This window comes from Takifugu flavidus, chromosome 14, assembly GCF_003711565.1.
Source record: "Takifugu flavidus isolate HTHZ2018 chromosome 14, ASM371156v2, whole genome shotgun sequence".
NCBI classification, from domain to species: domain Eukaryota; kingdom Metazoa; phylum Chordata; class Actinopteri; order Tetraodontiformes; family Tetraodontidae; genus Takifugu; species Takifugu flavidus.
Genome location: NC_079533.1, coordinates 7,442,598 through 7,464,063, shown reverse-complemented (window position 1 = coordinate 7,464,063; position 21,466 = coordinate 7,442,598). Strand labels below are relative to the sequence as shown.

At 44.4% G+C, this 21,466-nt stretch overlaps 3 protein-coding genes across 6 annotated transcripts; 2 read left to right on the top strand and 1 right to left on the bottom strand.

Moving 5' to 3' along the window:
- Positions 1–76: 76 nt before the first annotated feature.
- On the bottom strand, positions 77–14,648 carry LOC130537887 (cilia- and flagella-associated protein 54-like). Of its 4 annotated transcripts, none has more exons than XM_057054989.1 (57): positions 13,973–14,648; positions 13,583–13,745; positions 13,279–13,384; positions 13,053–13,202; positions 12,814–12,979; positions 12,656–12,714; positions 12,263–12,406; positions 11,937–12,050; positions 11,654–11,740; positions 11,337–11,529; positions 11,185–11,250; positions 10,996–11,108; positions 10,797–10,911; positions 10,611–10,696; positions 10,387–10,524; positions 10,109–10,250; positions 9,930–9,982; positions 9,687–9,815; positions 9,363–9,558; positions 9,102–9,238; positions 8,820–9,017; positions 8,656–8,748; positions 8,385–8,573; positions 8,113–8,234; positions 7,883–8,030; positions 7,655–7,810; positions 7,461–7,583; positions 7,256–7,372; positions 7,022–7,121; positions 6,842–6,922; positions 6,633–6,759; positions 6,416–6,509; positions 6,228–6,316; positions 5,940–6,137; positions 5,681–5,832; positions 5,483–5,604; positions 5,093–5,287; positions 4,799–4,998; positions 4,450–4,585; positions 4,232–4,337; positions 3,958–4,119; positions 3,688–3,876; positions 3,523–3,610; positions 3,241–3,411; positions 3,096–3,162; positions 2,780–2,965; positions 2,607–2,693; positions 2,415–2,534; positions 2,245–2,292; positions 2,011–2,158; positions 1,736–1,905; positions 1,502–1,656; positions 1,325–1,418; positions 1,071–1,197; positions 788–939; positions 441–587; positions 77–359 (listed from the first exon to the last, which is right to left on the bottom strand). In XM_057054989.1, exons 2-57 carry the CDS (start codon positions 13,726–13,728, stop codon positions 240–242), a joined length of 7,317 nt encoding a protein of 2,438 aa, XP_056910969.1. In that variant the 5' UTR covers positions 13,729–13,745; positions 13,973–14,648; the 3' UTR covers positions 77–239. The 4 variants fall into 4 exon arrangements, with proteins under 4 accessions (XP_056910969.1, XP_056910967.1, XP_056910968.1 ...); XM_057054987.1 differs by having other exon boundaries at positions 5,483–5,607; positions 13,583–13,743; XM_057054988.1 differs by lacking the exon at positions 13,973–14,648 and having other exon boundaries at positions 5,483–5,607; positions 13,583–13,956.
- A 526-nt stretch (positions 14,649–15,174) lies between these two features.
- Positions 15,175–17,124, top strand: LOC130537923 (alpha-crystallin B chain-like). Its single transcript, XM_057055057.1, has 3 exons — positions 15,175–15,651; positions 15,870–15,992; positions 16,071–17,124. Exons 1-3 carry the CDS (start codon positions 15,472–15,474, stop codon positions 16,260–16,262), a joined length of 495 nt encoding a protein of 164 aa, XP_056911037.1. The 5' UTR covers positions 15,175–15,471; the 3' UTR covers positions 16,263–17,124.
- A 564-nt stretch (positions 17,125–17,688) lies between these two features.
- pigs (phosphatidylinositol glycan anchor biosynthesis, class S) lies at positions 17,689–21,313 on the top strand. The gene is made up of 12 exons (XM_057055201.1): positions 17,689–17,845; positions 18,457–18,596; positions 18,679–18,790; positions 18,868–18,957; positions 19,046–19,137; positions 19,238–19,478; positions 19,555–19,697; positions 19,779–19,893; positions 19,983–20,116; positions 20,247–20,347; positions 20,424–20,634; positions 20,726–21,313. The coding sequence occupies exons 1-12, from the start codon at positions 17,827–17,829 to the stop codon at positions 21,002–21,004; spliced, it is 1,677 nt and encodes a 558-aa protein (XP_056911181.1). The 5' UTR covers positions 17,689–17,826; the 3' UTR covers positions 21,005–21,313.
- The last annotated feature ends 153 nt before the right edge of the window (positions 21,314–21,466 follow it).

Sequence of the window (21,466 nt, the reverse complement as noted above, 5' to 3'; positions counted from 1 at the left end):
TACAGTGGAAAAGCGTGAAATATAGCGAGTGTGTGCTACCTGTTGTAGACTCCTGTGGCCGAGATGACCAGAAACATTAGCATAAATATTCAGTTTTATTTGAAATAGCACGGAACTGTTAAACACAAAAGGCTTAAAGAACGCCTAACTATAAATCGTTATAAATGTGTCTCTTGTCCATCCAGCTTTAAATTGTCAGTTTCCCATTTGGATCCACAGTGTCCCCACATTTGTGTCCTTTATTTGCTGATTTCCTGCTGCAGGAACCTTAGATGTGGGAGGTAGACGTTACTGGGTTCAGGAGGAAACAAGCGCATTTGCCCATTTTCCAACACCACACTCTCACCAAAAGCACAAAGCTGCGGAAAAAGTGGGGGGGGGGGGCACATTATGATACAAAACAATCAAGTCTTAATATTGGCTTGTTTAAACGTGCTTACCTCATTTTTAATTAGTCCGTACAATAGGTTTAGAAGTGCGGTGTTCGGGCCTTCTCGCAGCTCATGGAGCAGCAAAATAGCTCGAGCCACAGTCAAAGTGGATCCTGGAGGCAGTTGTGTCTCTCCTGACAGCAGGTTAATGGTTTCCTGCACAGATACACACACCTTAAACACACACACTAGCACAGGTGGGAGCTTATTATCTTATTACAATAAGATAATTTACTTTAATATGAATGCTTCATTGAATCATTTGCAAGCTTTTATAACAAAGGAAATAGGAAAATCCAGTTGGCTGCCACTGGTACTGACATTTTGTCGGGCGCGTGTGCGTTTGCTTTCGGTACCTTTAGCATTGCCACACCGTTGCCCGTGTTGCCTCTCTGCACTTCCAGTTTTGCACCTTCAAACATCAAAAGGCCTTGAACATCAGGTTCCCCCCATCTTGTACATTCATCGAGAGCATCCTGCAGCACCTGGAGCGCCTCCCTCGTCTTGCCTTTGAAACACAACCAACAACACGTTTAAAGCATACATATGAATGTTCTTTTGTAGTATTAGAGTGCTGTTTTGTCATGAAATACATGAATTAGACAGAAGAAAAAGAGGTTGGACATCACATGAAGTCACCTTGCAAAGGGGGAACACCACCGGAGACTTCTGCAGCCAAGCTTTGGAACAGAGCCAGGCGACAGCGGAGCCACAGGTGAGCTCCGATTCTCTCACTGGCCTCGACCGCTCTGAAAGCGTCTCCGCGCTTTGACGAAAGGGGCAGAACATGTAAACAACATATATTTAAGATTCCTGAATTTAAAGCGCCTGCTTAGGTTTCAAGAGCGCGTTTCTCTTTTCCTGTATGGTCAGTTACGCAACCGCGCCGGTACCTGTTCAGCGCCGATCCCAGCGTCGTTACTGGATCGGCCCGTGATTACCGGAGATGTCTGCAGCAGCGCCAGTGAAGAAACGGCCGTCTCCGCACTGAGGATGCGTGTTGAGATGGAGAAGAAACAGAATGCACAACAGGACGATATAAGAATCGTTTCCGTTTCAGGGTCTCATACCTCCGAGCAAACTGTCCTTGCTGCAGGTACAAGTTGTTCCTGAGCAGATTGGCCTCCACGGTCAGTTCCAGGATCTCTGCTTCGCTACAAACCTCGGAGGAGAGCTGCTCTGAAGCAGCGCACAACAAAGAGGACGCTCCTTCTAACAAAGCAAGCTAGCACCGACAAGAGCCCAGTGTTAGGAAATTTCAAATAAAGACATCAGTTTCCAGGAAATCGCTAAAGAAATGCAACCTTAAGCTGTGCTGGACTGAGCTTCTCCTTCCCTGTAAGATTTAGAGGTTTGGGTTCTTCTGGTTTTAGACAGGAACCCTCAGTGTCCTGGTTTAACTTCTCTGCAGAACTTGTCATGGTGGCACCGGCTTCAGCTTCAGCTTCAGCAGAATCAGAACCATCTAAAGACCCTTTTAAAGGAGTAACATCTCATGAACTAACAGAGAATCTGAAAGGGAGCTTTGGAACAAAAAGGAGGCAGAGTAAACAGAAAACAAGGATTCATGGTTCTGAACCTGCCACGGGAGGAACGGTATCGTGGATGGTGTCGCATAGCCCCAAAATCAGCTGAACACGGGCCAGGTTGTAGCGAAGGCACAGCGTGGATCCATACAGGATGCGTGTATCAGGAGCAAAGTCGCTGTTTCCAAGTTCCTCCAAAGCCTGAACACAAGCCCCACAGAGGTCACACAATTAACTTGTTTTATGCGACAGGACTACTTTAGGAACCAAAATAAATCTTCAGGTACCTCCGTGTTGTCCTGCAGACACTTGCTGTTGTAGAATGTCCTCATTGGCTGCACAGTAAGAACAAAATCTCATGTTCAAATTAAAGCTGATTATTAAATCAGGATTCACGGTTCATTTTGTGAGGTCGTGGATTATTTAGAAGATAGCAGGACGGCAATCAACAGCATACTTGAGGGCTGCCGTGGACAACGGGTGGTCCAAAAGGCAGCGGGATCCCTGGTCCACCGATGAGCTCCACAGATTCTTTCACAGCCTCGGCGAACAGACGCAGCTCTGTGAGAGCTCGTATCTGCACAAAACATCACTTTGGGCTTGGAAAACTACCAGACAATGAGACGTGCTTTTAAACCTTTGTACTCACCTTGAGTATTTTGCCCTCAACAGTGCGTTCCACATCTCTGCACACGGTCCCAACGAGATGCAGGTAAAGGGCTAGCATAGGTAGGAGCTGACATCACAAGGGATTTAATACAGTTCAACTTAAATTTGGTGGATCATCTTGACCAACTACAGGGTGTGAGTGTCTGTGAGTACCGTCGTATAGAAGCCTTTAGTGAATAACCAGTGGCAGAGGAACTTCAGGCTGGATACCGTGGTGCCCAGGTGAACCCTGTGTGGTTCAGAGAAAAGATCAGTGCCGGGTAGCAGTTCTTCTCCAATGCTGTGGTGAGCAAACTGAAGATCGGCCAGAGGCTGAGCCATGGAGCATCGCAGCACACACTAGAGAAGCAGAAGACACATGTAGCGCCACAGCAAACAGGGACACAAAAAACCTGATTTATTGTTTAATTACTGTGTCTCTAGTGGACGTGCTTATGAAGCACAAACTACACATGCTTGAACCTCTTACCTTAAAGAGGTGAGCTGAGAGGAGGCAGTACTTCGTCCGCTGGTTGATATCAGAAGTTAATGTATACCTAATGACGAAAATAAAGAAAAAAGGATGTAGAAAGTCTTGTGAAATGCAGAAAAGACAGTAATAACTCAAAGCTCACTGTGCAGTTTTAGCAATAAGGCCGGCAGCATGTAAACATCCCCAAATGCCAGCGTGTTTGAACGTTTTCTCCATGGAACTGCCCCCAATGGACAAACCGTCCCACTTCTCAATGGCCCTCGATGACTGTAGGGCACAATCTACAGCTTTACTCCAGTACGAATGTGCTGCCCTGAAAACACACACACACGATCTAAGTATGGAGAAGACGGAAAAGCGTCTCTACTTTTGCTGTGTAAATGTGCAAAAGGCTGCAGGTGCTTGAGTGCCACCAAAAACTGACCGTCTGTTGTCATTATAGAACTGGAGATTTCCCATTTCGTGCAGCGCCACGACTCTGAGGACGTTTTTACCGCTGTCTCCAAGATACTCTGAAGGAGTTGGAAGAAAATGGGACTTACAGCAGACAGTAGTAGAGGGAAACGTTGCTATTTACAGAAGCGCTTACTAATGGTTGCAGAGAAGGCATCAGTGACAGTCGTCATGTTATCAGGGCTGACAGGCAGTTTGCAGACAGCACTGAGCTTGCTGAAGTCCTCATGTAAGTCCAGTGACTGCACACTTGGAACGTCGTCCAGGGAGGGATTGAATTTAACCTGGCGTCGGCCCGCAGAGTGGTGAAACGGTGCCGCAAAGCCTGCAGAGAGACAGGAAGTATGAGTTCCAAGCTGTAGCTGCACGAGCATGTCTGCATCCGGCCCATCGGCGCTCAGCTCACAGGGCATCGTGTTCGCCAGGAGTCTCAGCAGCAAAGCGCGGCTCCGCTGGAAGACCAGGAGACAGTGGGGTCTCCTTTCCAAAGCTTGTTGGTAACAGCTCAGCGTGTCTTCTACATTAAGAGGAACACGTACGAGGCACAGGGACCTCTGTATCTCTGCATCTAGACGGATCAGACGAGAAGAAATTCCAATAAAATGTGACGTCTGTGAACGTGAATGTTTCACTACATATATATCATGTGATATAAGATGTGAGTCCACGTGAGTTCTGACCTTTCAGAACATCTGTGTCAGGAGGAGTGAGGCCTTTGGTCTCTGGCCTCGGAAGAGGAGCCCACCCACTGACAAGTCGGAGGCCTGCATAGGTGCTATAAGTTACCTGTAAAGTATGAATGTAAATATAGGATTCAGATGCGTTTTCAGTTTATGACTCATAGTGTAACTGTAAATTTCTACGTCTTGGAGCAACTGGTTATGATAGATATCACCACCTCTTTTCCTGAGGTCTTTTGGGTCTTCACATGGTGTGGCTGTGGGACAGCGGGGCCCCCCAACGAATTAATCCTTTCAAGTAACCTCCTCTGAGCGTTTATGATTAGTGGAGTAACGATGGAGGCATAATGATCCCTAAAATAGATGTACAAGTTAAGCCAGGTGTATTTATTCCAGGACAGTGCTCGTTACTGAGCAGGAGTATTTGATTGCTTTTAACATCAGCCAGGGGACTGCAGATGAAAACTGGCCTTTAGGCTAATTCTGGCTTTTTTAACAATAGCAAATCATGTGTTTTATGAAATTGTAAAGGGAACAGTATAAAGAGCAGCAAGGAGACTTATTCACCGTGTGTACGAGTTAAAAACTAAGCCAAAGTGTGCCAGGCTTTCCCATTTTGCTCTGTCATGAAGGCGCTCCAAGGTATGTAACACCAAAGCACGGACCCAGCGCAGATCCACACGTGTGCTGTCATCCAGCGTGGCTGAGTAGTGGAGAGCAGACTCTCGCTCCTCTTCAGTAAAGCCCCCGTCATACAAACTCCACAGCTAATCACAAGTGATAAATTACGATAATGAAGCAGGACAAAAAGGAAAGCTCCGTTACCAATTCATCAAATGTTGCAGAGGATGTGATCATTACCCCTAATCTGTGCATCATGTCCATGATGAGGTCTGCAGACAACACCAGTAAGGAGGTGAGGGTGTCCTGCAGCTGCTCAGGTGCGACTGGAAGTTCACGCTGAGCAGCGAAGACACCGATTCTACAGCTGTGATCCCACACGGTCTGACACACACTCCGCAGAAGGTTCCAGAGGCTCCCGCGATGGGCCAACACCTGGTAATACACACCGAAAATCTTCAGTGGAACTCCAGACGGTGCCGATACATTCTCAGATATTCAACAAGGTTCTAGTGGATTTATTATCTGCTTAATAAAACAGGTGAATCGTGCATTTTGAACACTGTATATTTGCACAGGTGCGTGACTGATATGAGCGTGTGGTTCCTTGTCAGGCAGTGTGAACAGTACCATGGCCCTTCTGAGATGTAACGCAGCTCTATTAAATAACTCTGCGCAGTTCTGCCTGTTAATCTGCTGCTCTGCAGTTTCTTCCTCCTCGCTGCTCTCTGACACCGAGTCATCAACAAGGTCTACTAGAAGAAAAACACAGACTTGCTGGTTTATTTTTCTTTTCCTCTGATGTTGTTTAAATCATTCTCCCCTCACCGTTGGGCTTTCCTTTGCACACGTGTTTCCGAACAGCCAAGGTTTCCTCAGAAACCAGCTTGTTTTTCCAGGACAGCTCTTGTTGCGTGTTCTTCCACAGAAGAATGCCAGAGGAGGGCAAGGAAAAGCACAGAGGGTCTACCTGGCTGTACCTGGAGAATAGAAAAACGATAGACAAGTCAATTTAACGGTAACTGATTTAACTAGTCAATGATGTAGAGGACAAAGAGCAAGTTTGGCGAGTATCTTCAGAGTCCACCTGCACTCCAGGGATCCCCTGTGACTCTGGGCCAGACTCTGATAGAGCAGCTGTAAACAGGCTTTTGCCAAACTGTAGTTGAGGTGAGACTTCCACACTCTCTCCTCGCAGCACTGGTTCCGAAGCTGAATCTGCTTCTTGTTACGTTCAACCACAGAGGTCATCCTGGCTATCAGGTTCTCCACAATCTGCACCTCCCTTCAAGTAATGTAATACACATACGTTCACAACCAACACACCAGTGAGGAGACGCTACTCATTGAACCTGGATTTTAACATTAAGGGTACCTGTTAGTTTGGACTTTCTGAAGCATGCTACATGGCATTTTCTGCTTTAGTATCTTTCTTTTGTCATCTTTACATGCTGGGGTTTTGTTCTACAAAATATCAAAAGGCAATATTTTAATAAAGCGATGAATGAATACATGGATGTCGTCTGTTCATGTGCTCATACAGGTTTATGTGTATTTTCCTACCTGAGGTGGCTCACTATTGTTCTGGTGAACTCCTTTGTTACTCTGGCTGTCTTGTTCCACAGAGTTTTTGGAAAGGCCAATCACATCTTCATCCCTACAAAAGAGAGTATGATTAGCCGTGGGTACAGAAATGACTCTTTAGCCGTTTTAAAACTAAATATCCTTCACATTTGGATTCATTTTCTAACATACAAGGATTCTAGTAATGAAAGCAGACCTGGAAAGACTTTGAAATAGGCTTTTCCCCCACTTCAACACAAGCCGTGTGTGGCCTTCTTCCATGGCTCTCTGGAGAAGCTGTGCAGCCACTTCCACGAAATATGGCTTGGATCTCAGCTTCATCACTGACAGAGAAAAACCAAGGTTCAAATGTACAAGACTAAGTTTCTGTTTTAAAAGAATAGCCAGTGAGCGCGAGCCCCTCACCATGTTGGTAGGCAGCAGTTAATGTGGAGTTGGAGATCTGATTATACACTGAGGTGAGACTGCCGGTCAAAGGGTGAACCTCTGCAACAAAGACGTTAAAAAAGAAATATCACCCGATATAGTACAGCGTGCCTACATGTCTGTACACTAATCATGACTTGTGTGGTGTGATTGTGTTACCGTTGTCTGCCGCTTCACATGTAATCGTTTTCCTGTTTTTACAGAGAAGGGCCCTCAGCAGAGGTATCACCTTTTCACCTCTGACTGCAGTGATACATTCCTATGTTTTGCAGATACACACGTGGAAAAACATTATTTAGATGGTATTTAAAATGTTTTACGATGCAAAACAAGATCCCAGCACCGGGTGTCATTGAAAGCTTTTTATGTTTTTTTTCTGATTCTAGTACTTACGGTCTTTTTAGAAAGCCTCCTCATGTGCAGCCAGGCTTCGTGGGCCTTCTTGAGCAGCTTCCGCCCAGAATCCAGCATCACGGAAGCTGCTTGCGTCTCTCTGAGTGTTCTTAACGTCTGTTTGAGCAATTGTTGGTGAATTAGATTCTACGAGGTGGTCAACTTCACACTGCATACGAAACCAAGCAAAGATACACACACACACCTTTGCAAGGTAGTAGGTGATGCACGCTATCATGTGCACAAATGATTCTGAGGTTCTTCCAGTCCACTTTTGCTTTGGAAGGCTTGAAATCACTTCCAAAACTACCAGACACTTTTTGAGCACCTGAACAGACACAATTATTAGAATCATACAACAAAAATCATACCGGTGTGTGTATCAGTTTTTTTGTATACCTCCACAAAAGGGCTATGTTTGACCTGGTGGAATATTAATGGTGTCAGGAGGCCATAACATACAACTACAGCTTGTAACGCAGAGATGCCATCGTTTAACCACAGCGCTAGGTCCATGGCCACCAGCATCCTCTCGCACTCCTCCAGCCTTGCTTCCTGTGTAGGAACACACATATTTCACACTGGCTTATACTTGAATCGCTTTGAACACAGTATGTTTTTTTTTACCTGTTCCCATATGAAAGGTCCATTGTTACTAAATGATTGAAAGCTGAGCGATCCTTGCTGAATGTTTATTTCTGTCTCAATAAAGATGGAGGTAAGGAAACGCCGACAGAGGTGCAGAGAGCCGCACTGTAAGATCTGGGTATGTAGCCTTCAGAATGAAGACAAGTGAAAGGGATGGTGGCCAATACATTAACAAAGTTCCTGATTTATAATGAAGTGTCCTTCCTCACCCTGTGGTGGTGGCAAGTCTGTCTTGATTCCTTTGGGATCCATTGTCAGGGAAGGTAAAATGGCTCCATAGCGTCCTGCAGGCTCTCTTTGCCAAAGCAAACTGTTCCGTTTGGTAGGCCACCTGTGGAGGACAAAGGGCAATCACTCAGACAGGCCTCCGTCATCAGCATCAGCATAATGTTAGCCACTGACAGCACAGAAAAAGGTTTGTTGAAGCAGAAAAATGACTCCACTTGCAGCATTTTGTGCTCTTCACGAGAGCATAGTGTACCTGTGCCATGTGCACCCACGTTGAGACCAGTGGTATTGGCATGGATGCTAGAATTGGCAATGTTTTTGCTCCTACGCTGCTGCCCAACATGTTCCCTTGGGTGTTGTACACAGCTACCGCAAACACATACTTCTGGTTCGGCTCCAGCCCTTCAATTTTCAACAGACACTCACCAGGGACAGCAGGTACCTAAAATATAGCAAAATGAAGCTAAAATGACCAAACCAACGTCATCACAATGTGTCAGAGAGTTTTTCAGCTGAAAATGTACCAAATTTCCGGTTCCCTTCAGACTCCAGTCGCCAACACGCACTTTCTGGTCGACACCCTCAACTGCACGACCATAGAGTTGATACCAGCACAACTGTAAAATTGAAATCATAACGAATTATCTTTACTTGTGAACATAAAAAATAACTAGCAGGTAAATCTCACTTGTCCCTGCAGGTTATAAGGTGCAGGGGTGAAGGTGAGAGTGGTGTCCGTGCGTGACAGTAGGATGGGAGCAGGTGGTGGGTCGTCTTTATAGTTCTTCATCTTATTGTCTTCGTTTTCAGCCGGACTCGGAAAAATGTTGGAATGATACAGTTTTTTCTCCTCCACACTTGCCTTGTCTATCAAGGAAGATGCCTCCTGAAAGGATGATACAGAAACGGCATTCTTCCTACAACAGTTATACAGATGCCACAATCGGCAGGTTTGGGGGAATTTTCACACCTCCAGCAGACTTTTGATCTGATTCTTGCTATCATTAGTGGCCTTGTCCGTGTGCACCAGCAGGGCTTTCTGGATCAGGAAAACAGCTTTGGAAACCTTGTTTTTCTTGATTCGCCCTAACAATTCAGACTCTGTGACTAAATACAAGCGACAAAGAGGTCAGAATAAAGTAACTTTTCGATCAGCGGATGATAACAATAGTGATCTTGATATGACATGTTATTATTCCCGTGTAATTAAGCACATGGCGGTGAGCCTAACCTCCGTTTTGCAGCATTAACTTGAGAGACGCCCTGTGCTGGATGATGAGGAGCTCAAGATAAAGATCTTTAGCCAGCAGAGACACAGGTGTTGATTCAGTATGTTGGAAATCTTGATTATCTGATGCTCCTTTTGATTCCCCTTCCACTTTTGTCGGACCCCAAGGGCTCGAGAATGCAAGGACGGGGTGGCCTTTCTAACAAAACAAACGGATACACATTTTTAGCAACACAGCTTGTACATTTTCTGTATATAGCCTGATTTGGATGTGATTATTCAAGTGGAACACGTGCCCCACTGTTGTTGGAGACCTTAACCTCATACCTGCATGAAAACAGAGTCAGTAATTGCTGAACCATCCTGGGAAATCATTGTAGCTCCATCCTTCTCCAGAGCTTTAAAACCCCACTCTACAACCTCACACACCTTCTGAAACAGCTCTGTTCTTGAGGTCTGTGTGCATGGAAATCCACACATTACACCAAAAAATCTATCGCATAGAAAAACAGCTCACACTCCACAGATGCAATCAATGCAAATCAGTTTTTATTCAGTATGTTCACATACCTCAGTGAGAGAGAAGGTAGTTGGACGGACTTCATCCGGGTCTGCTTGTAGAGCTTTTAGAGACAACACATGTATGTACAATAAATACTGCTACAGATGTAGCTTTGAACTATAGAAGGGTATTTCAGACCAGAGCAATAGATAAACAAGAGTATGTTGGATGTACAGAAATCACTAACTTGAAGTAAGATGCCTGCTCTCAGCAGCACGTTCCAGTAGCACGGCCAACATGTAGTGCATCTCAGCTGCAACCATGCAGTCCATGTTTACCAGGTCACAGACAGACGTGACCTCACACAGTACAAAGAGACACCAGAGCCACTGCAATAGTGTAGCGTCACATAATTGATCAAATATGAATGGAACATCCGTAATACAATATCAAATCTATTGCTGACTATAAGATGCACAAATAGTTCACAATAAAATGGTCAGTTTGGGCTATTTCTAAACATACCTTGTCAAAATTGTCAATTTTCTCAACGCAGTATGTAAATGAAGGGTTTTGCAGTTCATCTCCCTGCATGACCTCTTTCACCTTATTCCACAGAAACAACACAACATCCAACACCAGGCCTCCATCTGGTCGAATCTCCTGCACAGAAAAACAACTGCGTCGTGAAAATCCACAGCTAAAAGTTTCACGTCCACCTTTATCTTCCACACACGGGTCATACTTACAGGACTGAGCAGACAAACAGAACTGTGCAAAGCTCTCACCAGCCCCGCCAACTCCTCACTCACTTGGAAAAGAGACCTGCGTCTGACTGTCAGGAAGGAGCACAGCCATTCATTGTTACGTAGAAATATCCGCAGTCGTCATCTCAACCACCGCTACGATGGCGTGTGTGATCCTCCACAATTTACCATCGGGCATGAGGTCGTCTCTACCGCGGCTCCTCTCGGCACACAGCAGGCTGTTGAGGCTGCCCAGCAACGCCAGCTCTGACTCGGCCTTCCTGAAGGACTGACCTTCCAGAGCCTGGTGCAGTGAAACAAAGCCAATCAGCGAAGCTTTAGATCCACGTACATTTGAAACTGGGGGAAGTTGTCAGGAATTACTCACAGATAAAACCTGCTGCATCTCTTTGGTGAGTCTGCCGCACGTCTCTGCCTGCTTAAAGTGAAATAGGAGCTTAATGAAGCTCAATGCCGACGAGACGTTGACCTTGTTCTCTCCTGGAAGCACAACACATTTGAGACCTCACACAACCATCTCTGATAGTGAAGTGGCAAATATAAAATAGTGAGCAACCAGCGATGGCTAACTCCATGAGAGTGGACGTTGTTGTCACCGCCCCCAGAGGTTCACTTCCAGCTCCTTCCCCCGACAGAAACAAACACACTATTAAACATAAAGACCTCCTTAAATTTGCTTCATCCTAATTGTAATTACTGGTAACATACCAGATAAAACACTCAAGCCGGCTGATAGAAGTTCCACGATCACCTCCTGCTGATCTGGTTCCTCTGGTATGCTCTTCTTCTGTGGACACCAACCTGTGTCCCTGAGGGCTTCCAAGATGCCCACAAAGTATCCTGCGCTGCTGTCAAAGAGGCTCATGAGCGCTCGCTCTGTGGTCGTCCGGGGCCACGGCACCTGCAGCAGACGCATGCAGCAAAGTTAACTCCTTATGAGACACAAATGTCCAAAATCTGGTAGGACTGGACGATCACTTGCTCTATAAAATTAGATAACATTGCAGTAAAGGTGACGTTATTACGTTGGGTAGTTTGGTTTTGGGTTTGAAGACTGGTTTGATTTTCTTTCGATTCTCGAACACCAACCGTTTGAATACCAGGGCAGCCAGCTGGGAGATGGAAACAAAAAGGTTCACTAAATCAAACCCAACACACAAAGTTAAAAGCACTCTTACCACAAGGTAAAAGAAAATTAACATGTTAAAGCGGTAAAGTGATACACGTACGCATGCTTTCCTGTGTGACCAAATGTGAATATTATATTGGAGGTAATATAACAAGTCGTATAAGAAATGTGTCCCCTGCCTTAATGGAGGCTTCTCTGAAAGCGCTCTGAGTCTCCCTGCTTACAGGAACATCATTCTCTTGTTCCCATCTCGCCAGCTTCTCAATTTTTCCCAAGGCCCTTCTGGCAAATTCCTTAAAATATATAAACACACATAAACAACTGTACAATAGAGGAAAGAATCTTTCGCAATAACTCCTAATAGATTGAAAAAGAGACATTCACATTGTATCTTATGTCACAGGGATAAGAAATAATTGGAAATAGTGTGATTCCATACAGTCACATCCAAAGTTAATGGTCGATCCTTCTGACACTTTGACACTCCACAAATCCTGATTCATACCTCGGCCTGCATGGGAAGCTGGCTATCATAGTAACAACGGCAAACAGCACAGTAGAGGGTGACGATCCACGGGAGGTGCTCAGGGGTCATGATGGGGACAGACAACTCTAAACTGACACTTGCCCACAGGAGGTACTCCAGTGCCTGGATGACAGCATTGGAGATAATGTAACACAAATAACTGGTGATTTCAATTTCCTTTCCCACCCCCCCCCACCCTTCCACCTCACATTTGAGCACTTGTGGAATGTGACAGAGCCATTTGTGCACCCAGAGCCACCCAACAAACCCAAATAATCCAGTTATTGTTGCAGCTACATGACACTTCATCAGGCTGAACGGCGCAGTTTTAATGTTGCAGCTGACAGGAAACAGAAAACAGTTTAAATGTACCTGTGCACTACAGTTCATGGTCATCAGGTAATAGCAGATCCTGTAGATGTGTAAAGAAACTTTACAGATGGGGGGAGGAGACACCAGCAGAAGTTAGTTGTGCAACTAATAAAATCTGCATTTCACAATTTCACTTAAAGCAGAAACTAAGTCTTCACCGTTATAAACATGCCAGCAGAGGTGCTCGTGTTGCTGTAAAACCTGCATCATGATCCTCAAAAAGCTCAACACCTGGAGCAGGTTGCAGAGTCCCATCTGGCTGAAGCCGCGGCGCCGTTTCTCCCGCTCCAACATGCAGAGAGCGCATCCCAGCATCGCCCGGATCTAAACATACACGCAGCAAAGCAGACGTGGAACAAAAAACGTCCTGCACAAAGCCTGTGTATCCATGAGGTACCTTCAGGGTAAATGTATCCTGGTCCACATCCAAACCTTCTGGGAAAAAGGAGGCCATGAATTGGTCGACGTCTGCGACCTCGGTTATTTTCAGGGGGCTGAACTGAAACAGGTGGAGGCTGTAGCCCTGCCACAGAGCCACCTCGTACATCTGGGGAGGCAGCGGATTATCAGCCTTCTTGGGCGGTTACATGGTGTTTGGCCAGATGTTCTCCTGTGTGGGTTACCTCTATCTCAACGAGGAAGTCTGCGACCTGCAGCATGCGCTCTTCATACATCTTGGAAGGGAGTCGATGTTTGTACTTCTTCCATATCTCTACAAGGGTCTTAATCCTTTTATTAAAATTGACACACCTTAATAGAATGCATTTAATGGAAGACAAGACTCTTCTGTAGTTAGAAGAGTGTGTGTTTGTGTTTGTGAGCTAATAAACTAATGAAAAGTAAAGGTACATTCTTCCCATCTCTATTTGGGTTGCATTTATAGTGACTGTTGTGGCACTTTAGCTGCGTTAGCCCCTAATATCTCACCCTTTAGCATAGGAGCTGTTGTCCTGGCTGCTGGCACAAGTTACCCGTCTCATCAGCATTTGGAACGTCTTCACGTCTCGCTCAAAAACTGAAACAACCGGGTTCCTGTTGTCCAGTTTCCCATAGTGTGTCGCCGGTAAATCCATGTTTCTGTTCTCCAACTCTTGGATAAGAAACACCTTAAATATGTTTTGAGCTACAAACACATTTTTATCAGTTTGTTCTGTTTGTTTTTAATTGTCCTATTGAAATAGATCAACTCCCTGACATATAAATCCACATAAATCCGTTTGATCCTTAAATTTTGGAATACTCTTTAAAAAAAAAACAAAAAGCTTTATGGAAATGTTAATATCTTATAGGCACCTATGTTTCTTTTCAGTATCTTACCTTGTATCTTGTATTTCTATATTTGCTGATTGTGGTTGGAGTTAAACGACACAGGTGTTGCAAAGAGCAACATTTTTGTAATAGTGAATGAAAGCTCCTTCGACCTTTGATCGCTGAAAGACGCGTCAAAGATCGAAGATCCGCAGACGTTTGCGAATCCTCGGAGACTGTTGTCGCAGTAACGCACAAAAGCCGCTATTTCCGGTCGAACCGCGCGTTTTTAGTGCATTTTGGTGTGAAAGGTTCCTCCTGTCGGGCCTTAAGACAAAAAAAAAGTGGCCAAGACGATTTGAAAAGTCGTTATATTTAGCTAGAATGTCCCTAAATTGACAAAGCCGCTGCTCTTCGCCGGGTCAAACGTCGGCTTCGTTACCATGGCGACAACGCTGAACACAACGGAAGTGATGAATAATTGGATAAATTAAAAATGTGATTTTTTCCCCCCATTTTTCGCTTGAAATTGTGCTTCAATTTCAAAGATTCGAGCCAAAATTGCAACAGGCTGCTCTGAATGTTCTAACAACTATTTCTAGTCACAGTTTGGGGCGTTTAGGTTTAATTCTATACAATAAAAGCTAGTAGTTAAATATTTGCAAATTTTATATTTAAATTCTTAAAGATCTGTGTGTGTGTGTGTGTGTGTGTGTGTGTGTGTGTGTGTGTGTGTGTGTGTGTGTGTGTGTGTGTGTGTGTGTGTGTGTTGGGGGGGTTATTTGACCTTTTTTTGGGGGGGGGGGGGGTGACTGCAACAGGAAGTTGTTGATTTCTTTTCACGTCACCTTTAAAATGGCCATTACTCCCCAAATAATCTACTGATTTAGTTGTTTGTGTTGACTTAATGTTGAGGCTAGTGCAGTCGACCGTCTGTGCACTAAATGCACAGAAAGTCTGCTTCATTCTTTCAGTAATTAGCAGACAGAAAGACATTAATTTGGAAAGGATGTTATATTTGACATCTGAGCTCATGACAAATGCGCGCTCGGAGTGTCTCCTAATGCTGTCAATACAAACTCATCAGTTCTCATTCAAGCTCACATCCATTCCACACACAAATCCAAAGCTTCTGGCAGTCAGGGCACACCAAGCTAATGCTCTGGCAGATATTCCTTCAAACAAACACATGCGCATTCGCACACAGACACACAAAGGGATCCAGACAGGGGCATTTCCTGTGGAACGAGGGTGGTGATATCAGCAGTACTCTGAGCCAGGGAGAAGGGATAGACAGTTTTTAGAGAGAACGAGCATAAAAGAGAGAGACGGATGGATCTAACGCACAGAAGAAACAAAGTGGGCAGTGGAGGGATGAATAGTTGACACCATTGTTCCAGAATGACCGGCCTGTTGGCAGAGTTGCCATGTAGTGAACAATAACAGTCAGGCAGGATGGGAGCGAAGGGCCTATAAATGGGCAGCAGGAGACTGCATTGGTACTAGTTCGAGACCAAGCCAGACCTCGTGCTTACCCAACATTGTTACATCGTCTTCGGAATCTCATCATGGATATCCCCATCCAGTTTCCCTGGCACCGCCGGGTCTTCCCACCTCGCCTCTCCGACCTCTCCATGGCAGAGCCTTTCACCGATTGGCCGTTTTTATGGCCCTTGTCCTGGTCTTTCCCCTGGATGCGCCCTTCCATCATGCGCTGGTTCAGCTGGTCCGACAATGACCACAGTGAGGTAACCCAAAAAAAATTCAATGACAAAACAAAGCAGTGCGAAATGTTTGCTTAAATTTGGTTCGACATACGTTAACAACGACCATCTCCATGACCTCTGAACTGTACACAATCCTTACCACGATGAGCAGTTGTTTTATTCAACGCTAATCTCGATGATGTTTACTCTCCAATGCACCTTTGCCAGCATCGATCCAAACAGCTGTATCCTTTGCACAGATGCGGATTGAAAAGGACCGCTATGTCATTTACCTGGATGTGAAGCACTTCTCGCCCGACGAACTGTCCGTCAGCATCAGCGACGAGTTCATCACAATCCACGCCAGACACCAGGACAGACAGGTCAGAGCGCCTGCAGGGAGCTGCACATTTCACCCTGACTACACTGGCAGCGTGTGTCTGATGCGATTGTGTCCACAGGACGACCACGGCTTCGTGTCGAGGGAGTTTCTGAGGAAGTATAAGTTTCCCGCTGGTGTGACGAGTGCTGATGTCACCTCCAGTCTGTCCGTCGATGGAGTGCTTACAATCACGGTGCCACGGTCACCTCTCGGCACGGAGCGCACAATTCCAATTTCCTGTGAAGACGGAACAGCTAAACAGAAAATGTAGAGCAGTTCTTCTGTCATTTCACTACTAACCCCAAGTGCTGCCTGTTTGTATTGTATATTTACCCTGTTGTAGCTCTGTTGCCAGTTCAGTAATCTCTAAAGTAGTGGAACATACAGATCTAGATGTCTGTGCACGTGGCTTCTAATAAAATAGTATCTAATCCTTTACTTACTTTTATTCTCATGTCTCTGTAAGACAAGGGTATTTAAACTACTGCTGAAGGAATAACAGAACATTTTAACCCCTCTATGTGGTGCATGTGTAACAAAGTTGATTTTTCCTTTCTGCCCTTCGCAAATATACCCCATAATTTAAAAAAATACCACGTCATTATATCATTTCTATAAACTGGCTTGAACACGGTAGAGTGTGCAGATCATGCTCATACTGGAAAGTCACTGGAAGCTATTGCAAATTTGTTCTGAAAGGATGAAATTGTCTTGAGAGTCAGAGACGAAGACAGATAAGCTGCTAGAGGAAAACATAGTGGATGGGGGTACCGGTGTTGTAGTGTTTTCAGTGGGCTCCATACTGGGAGCACAGCTTCTGAGCTGCTATGACGTGTGTGTGTGTGTGTTGTGTGTGTGTGTGTGTGTGTGTGTGTGTGTGTGTGTGTGTGTGTGTGTGTGTGTGTGTGAAAGTAGAGTGATTGAAAGAGAGAGAAAGTTTCATGTACGTGCTTGTAGGACCGGGAAGTAAAGCTCTATCGTTCCTAATTGCCACCTACCACGCATATGCCTGCTTTGATTTAAGATGAAAAGGAACCGCTGTGTTAAAATACTGTGGCGTTTATTTTATTATTGCTCACGAAGCACTTGGTGACTCAAATAGTGGTTAAAATAAACCTTCGATGCAACAGAAACCTGTGTCACTCATTAATGTTACTGTTTGCTTTCATTTCTTCGGCTTCTTGAGACGTGAAAAGTTCCTGTTTAGCTGAGATTTGTGGGTGGGAGAACACACCTTAGTTCTTTGATGTATAGATGGGATTTAGCAATGACATCCATATGACGTTTTGATTTTGTATAAACATATTTTTTTTAATCGAGAGTGGGGGAAATCCCTACACATCAAAGACACATTTGATAGATTTTTTAACATAACTTTGTTTCATACCATTCTATATGTTAATATGTCAGTTATATTAGTTTTGTTTTGTTTTTTAACACATCTCTCATTGGTTTACCCCGAATTCCTGCCGCAAAGCATCCGATTCAAGCGCTTATCAATAATGGCCAATCAAAGGAAACGTCATTGACTTCGCGATCCTACGGAAGAAAAATATCGATACGCTAGTTTTGCGGGTGTGCGTTTGATTCTATTCACGACGCGAACCGGTTTACCATGCTTACAATAATACTACCTTCCTAATGAACTGGAGATAAGACAACTAAACAACATATGTATTATATATGTATGTGACCACAACAACACCATCTCACGTACAATACCTTGCCTCCGGTGCATTTACAGTACATTAAATCGCTTTCGCGTCTGTCACGTGATCTATAGACCAACACTTGACAGCTGCAACAAACGAACCTTTTTGTGTTCATTGATAGAAATGGCTACCACGGAAGTGGGTGAGTATAAATGACTTCCATGTCAGTTTTTATTTTAAAATGTCAGCCTTTCCCCATTGCTTCTTCTAAACGTCTGCTAATCCATTGTAAGCACATTCAACAAAGTAGCGTCGACGCCGAGGCTGCTGTTTTCGACATTCAAACACGAACTAAAGCTAGCAGTTAGCCACATTTGCAGTTTAGCCTTCCACCATCCTGTGAGCACATCAAGTGTTTATGTCCAGGCTATCCCCATTATTATCATTTATACTTTTATTGCACATTTTGAGTTCCCTTCGTCAGCTACATAACACAAAGCAAAGGTCCGTGCAATATCAGCCCTCAAATTGAATCGTATTGTGAGCTGAAGATGTTGATTAAAGACACAGCTCACTTTGTCTTGTGTAATTTTGTATTACTTGTGTGTCGTGGGGGAAAAGGAGAAACCAATGTTAATGTGAAAATGCTTGGCCATGGCAACTGCACTGTTCTATTGTATGTGTCTCTCGTATGTTTCTCAACTGGTTATCACTGTTTTTGAAATGCAGAGGGAAAAAATAACCAGTGAAATTATTAAATGGTACATAAACTCTGTCTTAAAACTTTCTCCTTGCTCTTTGTATGTCTGTCAGAGCGCAGACGTGGCCAGATTGCTGCTCTGTCTATAGCAGCTGTGGTCATCATCGTGGGAGTCCCTCTGTGGTGGCGAACTACCGAAACGTACCGCGCTTGGTTGCCTGTCAGTCAGATAAATGCCTTGTCTAACCTTCAGGTTTGTCATGTGTTCTTGGCATTACTGTTGTGGTTAGTTCGATCTGTTTTTCATAGCTGGAATTGTCATGTTTCTGTTGTAGCTCCAGCTGAGTGCCGATGTTGAGGTTGTATTCGCACGAGGAACTGTGACCCCAGAGCAGCAGAAGAAGGTCCCAGTGACCCAGACCTGGGATGAAAAACATGCTGTCAATGGTAATTTGATAATAGTGTGTGATTTTGTAAAGCAAAGACTGGAAAGTAATTATTGGCTTAAAACCACTTGTTTCCAGAGGACACCTCTCTAAACTACAGGTATGAAGTTAAGTATCGCACGGCTACAGTCATGGAGGAAGATGCCTTAAATCAGCCAACTGCTGCAGGTGAGATATTATCTTCATATGCCGAAAGTTGCTCATCTCAAATAAAAAGGTTCTAATTATACTGAAATCTTCTGCACTTCATCTTTAGCTGCAGATCTGTCTTTGCACACACTCAGTGAAAGTTGGTGTGGGTCTTTGGGTGTATATGTGATCCCAGAGTCGTCTTCACTGCTTCCTGAGGTGAAAACAGTTGGGTTTTTTTGTTTTAATTAATGTATTAGTAATGTGGTACAGGCTTAAAAAATGCAATAGCCAATGTTTACCTTTACCCCATTCTTAGGATGTGGATGTGTATATTGGACAACGGCGCACGGCGCTGCTGCGCATCGGCTCCCAGGTGAAAGTGGGCAGGACACTGGAGCAGCTGCTGACCCATCTGAAGCCTCGGCTCAAGCAGGTGCTGCAGGTGATGTCTTTTAGCCGCACCGACATCACTGCTGCTCTGAGTGACCGAGTGCGTGTCAGCCCCGGCAACCAAGAGAGCATTGCTGATAGCATGAGGGCTTTTAAATCCAGCCCAGGTCGGTCTTTGCTTCAGTCCAGCTAAAGTACAAATATATTCTTGTCTCTGTTCCGTGACTCTGATCTTCTCTTTAGGTTACGAGATAACGTTCAGTCTGTTGAACCCCGACCCAAAATCACACCGGCTACATTGGGATATTGAGGGTGGTGTGGAGACCTACATTCAGCCATTACTTACAAAACTAGCCCCTCTGGCTAACTTTAGCATTGACTCTCAGGTATTATATATGCAAGCGTGCAGCATTTACCCCATGATTACACATGCAAAGCTAATAGATTCAATTGTTATTTGTTCACAGATCTTGTACTATGCCATGCTGGGTGTTAACCCACGCTTTGACAGCAGCAGCAGTGCTTACACGCTCAATGCTGACAGTCTTGCCCATGTCATCAACCCTGTGGAAGCAAGATTAGGTTAAAAATAAATACATGGCGTTATTTAACAAATTGTGCATATGTGTGTAATATATCATCATTACATTTCATAATCTATTATTTAACAGGCTCAAATGCTGCTTCTTCCAATCCGGTGTTGAACTTTCTCCTGTACGTCCCAGATGCCCAACATTCACCCCTTCACATTCACAATTACAACAAACAGGAAGTTCCTACAAATGCGTTTCACTCACCACGGTGGGTGTGATTATGGTGAGATATGGACACGACCTTAAATATGCTTTGAATATTCATATTTTTATAAATAAACAACTTTTACTACACTTGATTTGCACTGAATGCATCTGAAATAGCAACTTGTATGTTTATAGATCTACAATGTTGATGATTTGTATGGACCAGAAGTCACGTTTCCTGTTGACATCGACATTAGCATGGCCAGGGTCATGGGAGTCTTTCTCGCCCAGCTTCGGTAGGCCAATTCTTATAGAGGTGTTATATGTATCCAGTTAATAGGAAGTTAACTATCCTTTGCTGTGTTCTGACAGACTGTTGCTGGGCGTGCAGTCATCTACTCCTCCACCTGGCTTCATGGTAGCGCCGTGCAGCAGTGCAGGTCTAGCTGACTGGGAGCTCGACCGTCTAATGTGGAGCCGAAGTGTGGAAAATATTGCAACAGCGACCACCACCATCACCTCACTTGCACAGCTGCTTGACCAGATTGGAAACATTGTTATAAATGACAACATTGCTGAACAGGTATGATGTGAAGACATGCATACTGTGTATATAGTGTGGGGTAACAGCCCAAACTGTATCGAGGTCATTAAGGTACTTTAATATCACTCAGGTATCCAGCGCTGTCACATCACTTCAGCTGGCTGTTGCTGAGCTGGAGGCTGGGAACCTTGGTTTTGCCCTGCAGTACAGCAAAGAAGCCTTCTCAGCGTCGGAGCGAGCCTTCTTTGACCCCTCACTGCTCCATCTCCTCTACTTTCCTGACGATCAGAAGTTTGCCATCTACATACCACTCTTCTTGCCCATGTGTGTGCCTATTCTACTGTCACTGCTCAAAATCTTGACTGAGCTCAGGCAGAGACGCCGAGACAAAAAAGCCAAGAATGCCTGAAGGAAGAAAGGCTAAAGGGTGACTTTTATATTTGTGTACAAATCTGAGCGTGAAGAAAGAATGTGTCCTGTGTTTTTGTTTATTGTGGGGTTGTAATGGATGACTGCTGTCGCTGTCTGACACTGGACTGGAACACTTAAATCACTGCAACTGTTTTATATTTGAATTATCCCTCCTAATTTATTTATAAATAAGGGCTAACATTGCATCTTATTCATTTGCTTGTTGGGTAGGATGAAAAATTATGCCTGAATTTATACTTTTAAACTTAATAAAGTGTAAATAATACATTAAATGTAATGCACCCCCCTTTCCAGGTCATTTATCCTATTTGTTATATTGCTATATTTTTTTGATTACTACTTATACTTTAATTGTGTCAAATGTGAAATAACTACACAAATAACCTGCAAACTCACGTCTATTAAATTCTGGTCCAAATCTAAACCCCGAACAGCAACT